The 12,461-nt window shown below is 39.6% G+C and overlaps 1 protein-coding gene across 8 annotated transcripts in view; it reads left to right on the top strand.

The window, feature by feature from the left end:
- ASPH (aspartate beta-hydroxylase) overlaps positions 1-12,196 on the top strand; it is a 110,363-nt gene extending 98,167 nt beyond the window's left edge. For all 8 annotated transcript variants that reach the window (XM_054003098.1, XM_054003343.1, XM_054003406.1 and 5 more), the window contains 2 exons: positions 2,459-2,592; positions 8,014-12,196. In XM_054003098.1, coding sequence (XP_053859073.1) covers positions 2,459-2,592; positions 8,014-8,164 — 285 coding nt within the window. In that variant the 3' untranslated portion in view covers positions 8,165-12,196. The remainder of the gene's footprint in view (positions 1-2,458; positions 2,593-8,013) is intronic.
- The last annotated feature ends 265 nt before the right edge of the window (positions 12,197-12,461 follow it).

Raw genomic sequence — 12,461 nt, 5'->3', positions numbered from 1 at the left:
GTTTTGAATGCCTCTGAGGATAGAGACTCTACCCCCTCTCTGGGCAACCTGTTCCTGTGTACAGTAAAAAAAGTGTTTCCTTATGCTTAAATGGCATTTCCTGTGTTTCAATCTGTGTCCATTGCCTCTTTCTCTGGATGCCATTGAGAAGAGCCTGCCTCTGCCTTCTCCACTCCTCTCATCAGGTATTTATATGCATTGATAAGATCCTTTCTTGAACCTTATGTTCTCCAGGCTGAACAGTCCCAACTACCTCAGCTTCCCCTTGTATGTTAGATTCTCCCATCCCTTAATCCCCTTTACACCCCTTCACCTGCTCCAGTGTGCCCATGTCTCTCTCACAGTAGGTAGCACAGAACTGGGTCCAACATTTAAGAATGCCTCACCAACTCTGAGGGGAAGGATAACCTCCCTCAACAGGCTGCCAGAGCTCTCCATAATGCAGCCCTGGAAGCTGTTGGTGGCTTTGCTGCAGTGCTGGCTCCTGTTTAATTTGGGCACTGTGAGGACCTTTTGAGGGTCCCCCTGTGAGGACCCCACAGTCTCTTTATAGAAAGTTGCTTTCCAGACAGTTGTCCATCAGCCTGTATTGGTGCATGCCTCCCTAGCGCAGAATTTTATGCTTCTTTTAGTCAAGTATTTTAAGATTTGTGTTTCGTCCTTTCTCCATCCTGCCAAGGTTTTATGAAAGGCATCAAAAAAAAAAAAAAAAAAAAAAAAAAAAAAAAAAAAAAAAAAGTAGTGTATTGGCCATTCCTATTCAATTTTCTATCATCTGCAAACTTGATGAGGGGGATGCACTCTGTCCCATCTTCTGAGTCACTGTGAAGCTTTTAAACAGTGCTGGACCCAGTACTGAGCCCTGGGATGCACCTCTGATGAGTGGCCTTCAGCTGCATTTTGTGTCTCTGATCATAACTTGTTGAGCCTGGCTTAAATGCGAGGCTTCAATCCTCTTCACTGGGAACTTATCTAGATTCTATTTCCTCACTTTGTTGACTAGGATGTTTATGGTAGACTCTTCAAAGACTTAACATAGAGATGAACAATATCCACCAAGCTAGAAACCTTACCATAAAGAGCTGTTATAGTACAGAATCCCCTTCATAAACCCATCCTGGCTACACCCACGTACATTCTTTTCCTTCATGTGTTTGAAAATTGTTTCCAGGATTACTTGCTCCATAACCTTTCCAAGGGCTGAGGTGAGGCTGACTAGACAGTAGCTCCTCAGACCATCCTACTTGCCCTTCTTGAAGATAGGAACGTTTCCTTTCTACCAGGGGACCTCTGCTGGTGGCAGTGACCTTTCAAAGATTGTGTGGGCTATGTATGGATTCACATCAGACATTTCCCTCAGGCTTCATGGGTGCATCCCATCAGGACCCATGAACCAGGCTGTTGAGTTTGTTTGAATGTTCCCTAACCTGATCCACAGAAGATCAGTCACCAGTGCTCCAGTCTATTTCACTGATCTCAGGTGCCTGGCACTGCTTAGAGTCAGTCATACCAGTAACGATTGAGGCAAAGAAGATATGTAGTGCCTCAGCCTTTGTCCTTTTTCATCAGCTATTCTGTCATGTTTAGTAGCTGGGCATGTTTTCCCTAGACTTCCTTTTATTGCTGAGATATTTGTGGCAATCTCTCCTGTTACCCTTCAATTCTATCTCCAGATTCAGCACCAGGAGAGCTTTGACTTTCCTAACCTTATCCCTGCCCATGCAGAGAGTGTCTCTACAGTCTTCCTGGGTGACCTGACCCTGCTTCCACCTCCTGTATGCTTCCTTTTTGTGTTTCTTTTTTTTTCTGGGTTGCCTTGCTTCCTGCACATAGGAATTACTGAGTTTGGACAAGGTGCTACTTAAAAATCAACCAGCTGTCCTAGACCCCTATTCTCTCATGGGATTTTTCTCAGCAGATCCCTGAGTGAGACCAAATATTCTCTCCTGAAGCTGTGGGTACTAATTCTGCTTTTTTACTTTCTCCATCCTTTCATGACCTTGAACTCCACCTTCTCATGGTTGCTACACCCAAGGCTGACAGTGACCTCCAAAGATATGTCATCTGAGAGGGGCTGGCCAGTCTGATGAACACAAGCCTTATGTCTCCTATTGTCCATCCTTTTAAATCTTTCCATAGGAAAGAAGGTGTTTTTTCTGACTGTAGACAGAAGATAATTATTTTCAGCCTGAAATGTGAATACTGGTTATTTTAAGTAAAATTAAAACTATGTACTTTCACTCATAAACACACCCCTGGTTTCACACACCACAAGACATATGTTTTGTAGTATTAAATGCCTTTAGGATATGAGCGAGAATTGCTGCTGAAACTCAAACAAAAGATGGCATTACACTTTTCACCCATCACCAAGGTTGAGACTAAATGAAGTCGTAACTCCCAGCACCATGGTTGTGAAACAGAATGTGTTGAAAAATGTGCCTTTCTCTTCTTGCAGATCAAATATTCTATCATGCACCCAGGGACTCATGTGTGGCCCCACACAGGGCCCACCAATTGTCGGCTGAGGATGCATTTGGGCTTGGTGATCCCTAAGGAAGGCTGCAGAATACGGTGTGCCCAAGAGAACAGGTATGGTTGCAATATTGGGGGGTTTTTTACTGTTTTTGGGGGGAAGGGGGTTGCTTGCTTGCTTGGTTGTTTTTTGTTGTTTTTTTTTTCCCCCACTTTCCTCAAGACTGAAAAAGGGAATGGGACAGCATGTAGTTAAAAAAAGAAAAAAAGAGATTGTTTTGATGACCAGGAGGTCATCATTTTCATTATCATCATGTTTCATTAAACAAGCAATTTGCATTTTGACTCATGGTACAAACTTATAAATATCAGTTCTGAAACAGTACCAGGAGAACCTTTTGAGACAAACCTGCTCTTCTCTGCTATGGCATGGAAATAACAGTGGGTTTGGTCAATGGAGTTTCTATTTACTTTTACAATGCCAGCCTAATATTGCTGCCAGCAGAGTTCCTGTATTTATTTTGATTTTGGAGAGACATAGAATTTGTTGCTGCTTTGGCAGAAGCTGACTAAGATATACCTACATTTTCACTGCTGTGACAGAATACCATGGTATTTCCAGCAGAAGCCTCCTTTTCAGCTATATTATTTGTTATAATTCAGTTAAAATATTCCAGTTGAATTTGATCTCACGATGAAGACATCTCTGAAGTTTTAGGCCCAATGAATTACTCAGGTGGAAATTTTATTTTAAAGTGTGCTTTAAGGGAAGTTTCTTACCCATGAAAAATTGTACTGAATTTCAAGTCAGTTTTATCTCTGTTTGCTCAGTCCAAAATGAAATTAAATGCAATAGCTTATACATTTACAATCAGGGCATATACTCCCCTTAGAAAGATAGGAAAATGTGCTAAGTTTTTTGTATTATATTATTAAACAGAGAAAGAAAAATGTAGTGTTAACTATATTGCTTATTGCTTACAGGCTAAATTTACTGGACTTAAGTAAAGTTCTCATGATGCTTAATATCTGTACATATATTTTGAAAGCTTCTGCAGCTTCTGAGGGCAACAAGTGCTAATTTTGAATTATTTTCAATGTAATAATGTAATTAATGGTATAAATATAATTAATTTGATATTGAGAAATGAAATGCTACTCCTGTCTGCATGACTGCAAATGAGGGTTTTTTTGATAACATTTGAAAACAACCACAACTGGAAATCTTTGGAATTTTTGAGGACAGAAGTATCCAGCTGTTAATAACCAAAAGTGTTGTTACTATACTCTGCTGCCAACATGTAGCTTCTAGTCAGTGTTACAACCTACACTGCCTACATCTAGGAAGTGATGGACGTTTTTTTCCAGCATTCCAATCCAATATCCAAAACAAGTTGGGTGGAGGGAGAGGTAACTAATTGCCTTAGAGGACTGATATAGAGACGTTGAGTCTTTTCACTTTAGGACATTAATGTGAGTTCAGATTGGTGGTGATTGCATGGCATTACCATTAGGTGGCTGTTTAGTAGCTAGTGTGAATAGTGGTTTTGCTCTGCTGCCAAGAGAGCAGGTGTCCTCAGCTCACCCCCTGTTATAAGGCTGGCACCCTTCTTTGTCTTCCCCTGTACAGAAGGGATAATCCTGTGGAGAATGAACTTAACTACCTCCTTGGTAGCAACACTCCCTCAAAGTCAAGAGCAGAAACATGCCTGTTGCTGCAGACAGAACGTAGAGCATATCAGTGTCCAGATTCCAGAACCTGGTTCAGTCTTATGCATCAGACATGTTCATTTCACATGTAAAACACTCAAGAGCTGACAACAACTTCTGCTGAAATGTGTTAAGATCAGTTGCTTACAGCAAGAGCTGTACATTCAGAAACAAGGGCGAGGTTTTCCCTGGAATCACTCAAAGTGTGTCTAGTGCTGGCAGTGAAAGGGCTTTTATATATCCTTCCCCTATGGCAGAGGAGGTGTGTGAACTACTGGCAAAGGGAATGGTGCCAGGAGGAAGATTTAGCTTGATCAATTTCCATTCCTTTCCTCCTGGTGGTTCAGAGCAGTGGTAAACTGGTGGTTTCCAATAGGAGAGCTGGCTGGAAGAGGAAGGTTAGAATCAAGCCTTTTCTGGCCTCCTGTGCCACTGCTGTGTGCATGAAAGAGCCAACAGAAACAATGAGAATTTCATGCTTGGTTACCTCTATGCCACCCAACCTGGTTGTTTAGAGGGTTACAGTGCAACTCATCATTTGATGGACAGGCAAATCAGCACTGTCTAGTGCTGTGGTTTACTCCTCATTTGCAGAAGAGCTTTTTGCAGCTGTTTGGAGTTGGTGTACCTCGTGGTTGAGGGCCACAAAGATGATCAGAGGGCTGAAACACCTCTGCTATGAGGAAAGGCTGAGAGAGTTGGGGTTTGACTTTGAGAAGAAAAGGGTCCAGAGAGACCTCATAATAGCCTTTAAGTACTTGAAGGGAGCTTTTAGGAAAGATTGGGACAGTTTGTATCAGATAGGTTGCAGCAGGAGAAGGGGTCCTCCTTTTTAAACTAAAAGAGGGTCAGTTTAGATGCTATATAAGGGAGAAGTGTTTTATAGAGAGAGTGGTGAGACAGTGGAACAAGTCACCCACAGGGATTATATCCATCCCTGGAAATGTTCAAGGTCAGTCTGGACAGGGGTTTCAGCAACCTGATTTGAGTTGAAGATGTCTCTGCTCATTGCATGTTTTGCCTTTAAAGGTTCTTTCAACCCAAACTATTATGATTCTGTGTTTCTTGTTCTGTATAGCATTGATAATTTTAGGTCACTTGGCCATTTTGAAGTCCCAGCTCTGTAAAGTGCAGGGTATAATGCACAGAAGTGGTAGGTAAATAATATCTAATTATCATAATCCAACATCACTATCAAGGAAGGGAACCTTATGTTGAAATGAAGGTGAAGCTAGAGCCATTATGCAGAAGCCAGTCTGGGATCTCACCTTTAACAGGTGACATAGAGTTGATATGGAAAATTATCTGGAAACTACCCCAAAGTGGCTCAGCACCAGACCAGAACAATATGGTCCCTGTGTTACTACTGAGAAGTGTTTCTCACACCATCAGGCTTCTAGAAAATATTTATTTGCATGCTAATAGTGGGGTTTGTAGCCTTTTCAAAAGGGGCTAATAGTCCCCGTCAGCTTTATGACTTTTTCTTTGTTGTGCAAAACAGCCGATCCCATTATGATGCAAATGATAGAGTGGGGTTTTAACCTCTGAAGCTACTTCATCTGGGTGCCTGGGTTTTTATTGTCCTTAACTGAGTTGCACTTTCAGGCTGTTTAGAGCAGTTCTTTTCAGGCTTGATTTAATTAAAAAAAAAAAAAAAAAAAAAGCCTCAAAAAACCCCCAAACCAACAGAAAACCCAGCTACTTCCCCCAACAAGAAAAACAACACTAGATCTCAATTGCTCCAGACAAAGCAAACCCAAATCCTCCAAGCCTCCTCACCAAACACCCCTGGCACCACCTCCCCAAAAAAAAACCTACTCAAACCCACCCAAAATCAACCCCCCCAAAAAAACCCAGGAAAAAACCGCCAAAAATAAACCAACCCCAAAAAACTAAACCAAACTAATTATACAACCCAAAGTCTGCTTGAATTTTTTTACCACATTATAGCATTGCAAGTGGTTTACTCCCATAGACTTTAATAAAACAAATGTAACTTTAGTGCAGTACCAGCAACTCAGGGTCTGTGTAACATAAAACATTTTTGTTACCAGATAACTGATGTGGTAACAAAAAACCCCACATGATCATATTTAAAACCTGCAAAAGGCTGTTTATCTAGGCCTTTAAGGCATGTGCAAGTCAGTGTGAATTTTTTTACTATGTTATGCTTTTTTTTTAAATTATGTTTAACTGATTTCAATTGATCCTATTTCAATTTCTCTTCAGAACCTTACAGCACAACCCCATAAATGTTGATGGTTACTTTTTCCTCTTGCTGAATTAAAAATATGGAGATGAATTGGAAGTATTAACCTAGTTTTCACCACGTTTTTGAAAAAAGAAAATTGTTTTCTCTGTAAATGAATATAGCTGAATGAGCTTAAGCAATGCATTTTGATCTTTGAAGGCAAGGCCTTTGTTTCTTTACCATTGTTACTGTTCACAGTGCTTACTTCCCTTTGAGGGCATCCATCCTCTTGGATTGCTTCAGCTCCTGAGGGATCCTATTAAAAAAATAGAGTGTGTGTTCATGGTAGAGTGGCTTTAGGAAGGAATGTTTCTTTGACCATTGTTACCTTGACTGTCATTCATCCAGTCTCACCTGGAGGTGTAGAATCAGGTGTTAAACTTCTCTTCAAAATTATGAATCCAGGTCTCAGCAGACTGGAGAAGCTGCCAGCTGAAATGTGATGAAGTTCAACAAATGCAAAAGCAGAGCCCTGCAGCTGAAAACAGATAAACACCTTGCAGCTGTAGTGGCTGGGTGATGACTGCCTAGAAAACAGCTTTGCAGAAAAGGGCTTAAAGACCACAGGGGCCAAGTTGAACATGATTTATAATCGTCTTTTGTATTGATGAAGCTGTGTTAGTAAATTTGTAGGAAACAGTTTGAGCAGTACAATTTTTTCCTCTCTCTTCTGCATTCAAGACACTGCCTCTGTGTCCAGTTTGGGATACTTTAGTACAAAAAATAGTCACTGATAAACTAGAGGGACTCCAGTGATAAGATGATTAGGAGAAGAAACTCAACAAACTGGTTTGGAGTCTAGAAACTAGAAGGATATAGAGTAGCCTAGTTACTCTCTTAACTACTGATGGGTGACTGTGAGGAAGACAGAGCCAGACTCTTCAGAGAGGTGCAGTTGTAGAATGAGAGGTAATGAACACAAGTGACAGTGAAGGAACTTTCATCTAGGTAAAAGGGAGTTTTCACAGTAAGATGGTAGAGTGCCCATGGTTGCAGATAGCTCAGGCTCTTCACTAGTGGCTTTTTAAATATTTCATCTAACCTCAAAGTTGAATTTAACTTTGCAGTGAGTCCTTCTATGATCAGAGGCTTGGACCACGTGACCTTCCAAAGGCATTGTTCTGATTTTTAGAAAAAGCAAATTGATTTAAAGTAACTTCTTTTTGAACCGTATGACCATGTTACTAGTCATTCCCTCAGTTTCCATCACTAATGTACATCACTGATGTATCTGATTAGAAGTGAAGTGGATTATCACACCAGTACTATACTCACTCAAGTAATTAAAAGTATAATAAATAACATACACCACAAATGTCTGAATGTGTTTGTGAGCATAACTGTGCAGAATGAGGAGGAAGGGTCTCTTAGTAATATGAAGGTCCTTTAGACTGATCTTTCTGTAGTTTCTTTAAAGCTCCCGTCTCTTGGATTTGACAGTGAAATCTTGACTATGCAATCTGTACTGTTTAAATCTTTCTCATATGTCAAAGAGCATCTTCAGAGCTGATCTGTAGCTTACCCGCTCCATGGCACTTCAAATACTACACTAAAGTATGTTCTTTTTTATTTTACAGAGACTGGGAAGAAGGGAAAGTCCTTATTTTTGATGACTCTTTCGAACATGAAGTATGGCAGGATGCTGAAAGTTATCGCCTGATATTCATTGTGGATGTGTGGCACCCTGAGTTAACAGCTCAACAGAGACGTACCCTTCCTGCTATTTAGGGGGTTTCCTCTGATGTGTGGAGCAGAGGAGTATTAGATCCTTTGGAGGATGAAAATAGGATTAATTTATCCAGCATACAAAATATACAAGCATTTTAAGGGTAAGAAAAGATATGGATGACATTCTACAATCAAAGTGGACTTGGTTTAAAAGCAAAAAGAAGCCATGTTTTGTTTCATACTGATACAGCACTGATGTGTATTGTTTTTCTGGCTGCAATTCTAAAAACACAAGTCTTGTCAGCCAAAAAGCAATAGAGTTTCAAACTGAGGAATATGCAGATGTTTTTGCCATGCCTGTATTTTCTTTACAAAACCATTCGGTCAGTCACATGCTTGACTATATTCAGGCACATGATTTATAATTTTACATCTAGGGAATACTTCCTGGCCTTCTGTCTGGGAAGCAACATGTAAGATATTTGCAAATGTATGCACACAATCGACTTTGAAAATCAGTATGCAGGTGTAATGTTAGCTGCTTTAGGCATAGAACACGTCCCTATGTTATCACTGTAGATAATGTGAATGAGTTATGTGTTTTTTGTACTTTTTCTACCTGATTAACTGTATTTTTCTAGCTTAATTATGAACAAATCTTCTTTAATTAACCACTATTTTTAAAAAAGGTGATATATATACAAGTGCGTCTCTAGCTATCAGCAGAAGGAAAACACAATATATGAACAAATTTCATTTTTGCCAAGTGTACCAAGTGTGGCCTTCTTTTGCCTTCCTGGAAATGTAAACAGAAACTTGCATAATAGCTGCCTAGTGAAGCTTTGTTCTTCTAAAACAGAATCATTCTCTTAGTCAGCAGATGACCTTCAGTTTGATAATGTGATTTTGGAAAATGTTGAGCAAATCTGACATTTTTAGGCTCAGATCTTGCAGTACTTGACCATTCTTAGGATTATATGGTGAGCTGCTGTTTCTCCTATCATTACAAAAGCTTCTGGTGTAATATCCTTTCTCTACCCACCAAGGGTCTGGGGCTCCTCCTTCCAGGGGCTCCTCCTTGGCTATCCTTGGGTGATCATTCAGCAGAAAAAACGTATATGAAGAATTCCTTGTGCTTTGGGCAGAAGGACAAGGTCTAACTTGGCTTCCTGCCAGAATGCAGAGCAGATGAAGACCTTCAAGTTATTACCTTGTATTAAGTTCCACTGCCAGCATCCTACAGAGTGCTAGAATGAGCCTCTAATTGACTTAATGGTGTTTTCCTTGTCTTGAAATGTGTGACATAATGCTGAAGTAGTCTGATCCCAGTACTGTTTACATTGTACAGTGTATTTGCCATACAGAATTTACTATATGATAGAAAGGCCTATTTTCAAGAAAGAAAACTAATTTGGTGTTTAAGGAGTTGGCAGATCTTTTGGGTCTGTACTGTTTAATGAGAGATGGAGTGTGCAGGACCCTCTACTTTTAACTTCTAAGAACACTAACAGGAGAGAGAGAGCAGAGATTGCACTGCTGATGTTTTTGGCTGGCTGTTCTCCTCACCCGCAGCACCAGCTGGGTGTGGACAGGTGTGCTAGGATGCTCTGGGCATCATTACTGAGGGTTGTGAGTGACAAACACTAAGCAAGGAGGCACTGAGATTACTTATTCTCTGTAGCTTTGACTTTCTTGTCCAAAAGACACAGAACAGTTTTTATTTGTGTAGTACTCAGTGGTTTATTACTGCAGAGTCTACATCATGGCATTGGAGTATCGTGACCTGAATGTCACATTTGCTGAAGCAAACTGCAGATAAGAGCTTTGCATTCCCATAAATGGAATGCTTTTCAGATCCTTGTATTTTACAAGGTCATTAAATCTTGTAATGCCATATAACACATGGTGACTGCACCATAAATTAGTGTAAACACTTTCTGGAAGTGTGCACTTTAATTTCCTTTTTTGAATATTAAACTGATAAACCCTCTCTTATCAAGAGTCACTTTTAGACAGCTAAGATAATTAGATTTTAACATGTTGTCCATATCAAAGATAATCATGAAACTATACACAATGTACAAGAAAGTAACAGTTCTCAGTTAATAATAATGAAAATCTGTAAAGATTTATAAGTTTTGCATAATATAAACTTACTTTTGGAGATCATTTGGAGAATCATGCGAAACTGGAAATAAGGTACTTATTGTGGGGAGTAAAAGAGTAAAAATGTTTTTTAAATATCCTGTTAGCTGTCAAGTTAGAGCCTATATTTTATATCTTTTTGAAGTGATCAAGCAGTACAAATTATAAGGTAATTCTCTAAAATAAAGACAGTGGGTGTAAATAAAAAATCAATAACTTTTTAAACAAAAATTGATGGTTTAGGAATATTTTTATTAATGTTGCATTTTAGTTTCTATAGCTCAGAGTAAATGCTAAAGGAGTGGTAAAAGCTTTGGAGCTTTATTTATGAAAATCCATACCGTCCTTCAGATTATTTCATTGTTCCTATTTTAGGCTCATACTTTATCTTGTCCAATTGCAATTGGCGAATAGATAAAATTGGCAAATAGATAAAAGTAATCTCCCCAAGATGTGTGTGTGCCAGAGCAGCACTGTTTATTAGATTGTGTAGTGATACATTGGCCATTTAAAAATCTGAAGTGCCTCAAATAAGACAAGGTGTTCCTGCAACACTGAAGGGAATCTATTCTATGTCCACCTGTCAGGGAGCAAAGAGTGGACAATTTTGTTAGGTACAGTTACTGGATTAGCTCTGTACGTGGGGAGGATACATAGAGCAGAAATTCTGCATGGAATTACTGGCATATTGTTTTAGGTGTTCCTGTTTGCCAAGTAGTATTCTGTCTTGGAAAAGCTTTTCAATATTGGAAAGGCCAAGGGAAGAAGTGAAGGGAAGTGTTTTTTTCAATGGAGATCCATTGCAATTTACGTTTTTTTTTTTTTAGATTTATTTACAGAAGAAAATGGCAGACAAGGGCAATATAGTTTGTAACACAGTATGTACTCATCACCATGTTCCTCCCTGCCTGTTGTTACCTGGCTTGCACAGAATCCATGTAAGAGCCTATGGTTAAATGCAGGCTTCATACAGTTATATACAAGGCATCATATGCATTTATTCATATCACAGTTAAAGAAAGTCATGTATCCTTTGCGAGGTTTGATCCTCAAGGACTAGATTTCAGTGGAATTTGCACTTCTTGGGCAGGACAAGACCCACTTTAATGAACAGTGATTGTAACAGATCATCACAAAGATTCAATGGCAGTGGGGATAAGAGTATTAACAGAGAAAAATCACAAACCAAAGTATTTCTTCCTCAGTGCTGCCATATAATAGCAAATGTCTGTCTTTATTTGTCTCTTTGGGTTTTTACTTTCTGCTTTAGTCTCTGTGAGCCCAGGGAAGAGAAAGGAGCTGCTACCAGACCTTGACATCCTTGTTTCCTGTAATAGTTGATGATGATGTCATGTGGGGGAGGATGGAAGAAACCCCAAAGATAAAAGGGCTCAGTCATCTTATTTTTCTAATGTTCCTGCAAGCTTCTGCTTCTTTTTCTGACTCCTATGTTGCCTTGCTGGGACCATCCACAGCCTTAAAGGCTGGCTCTCTATCCTGGAGGCCAGGCTTTATATCAATGACATGTTGCTGCAGTAAGAGGTTAGTATGAGTGAGGTTATTCTGTACAAAAACTAGTGCGTAAATCACAGGTGTGTTGATAGGATCTGGCAGGATGTCCTTTCTGCCCTATGCAGGCATAAAATGTTGCTGTAGATAAAGGCAGTATTTCCATCTGTTAGGGCTGGCCATGTCCACTTGAACGATATCATCACTTCAGCCTAACACTTGAGAATTCAGTGGGTGTTCCAGTGCACATTAAAAACCCTTGTGCCCATTATCATCTCATTTTGTATGGATGGTTTACACTGCTACCTTTGATATATTGTTGCCAACCGCTTGTTCTAGTAAATTGTCACTGTATGGCAATTTAATTGAAGATTTAAAGTGTTTACAGTGATTGTAACTGTTTTAGGAAATAAAGTCACTGCACATGCAATTTGATAACGATTGTTCTTTTATTTCTTTAATCTGGTTTCTGTTTCAATGAAGGGATGGTACTCTCTTTGCTAGAGCAAACAGAGATAGAACAAACTGATCTTTGGCATTTCAGTTCTTCTATTCTTCAATATTTCCTTCTAGCAGAAATTTGAACTGAATAATTAATTCTAAGTTTTCCTTTTTCATTTTAACCATGGCCAACATCTGCAATCAGCACACCTTTCTGGCTACACTTTTCCCTGACTGCAGGAGGGAAGGGGGTAAATGGCTC

This window comes from Vidua macroura, chromosome 1, assembly GCF_024509145.1.
Source record: "Vidua macroura isolate BioBank_ID:100142 chromosome 1, ASM2450914v1, whole genome shotgun sequence".
Taxonomy (NCBI): Eukaryota; Metazoa; Chordata; class Aves; order Passeriformes; family Viduidae; genus Vidua; species Vidua macroura.
This window is presented reverse-complemented; position numbering and strand designations above follow the sequence as displayed.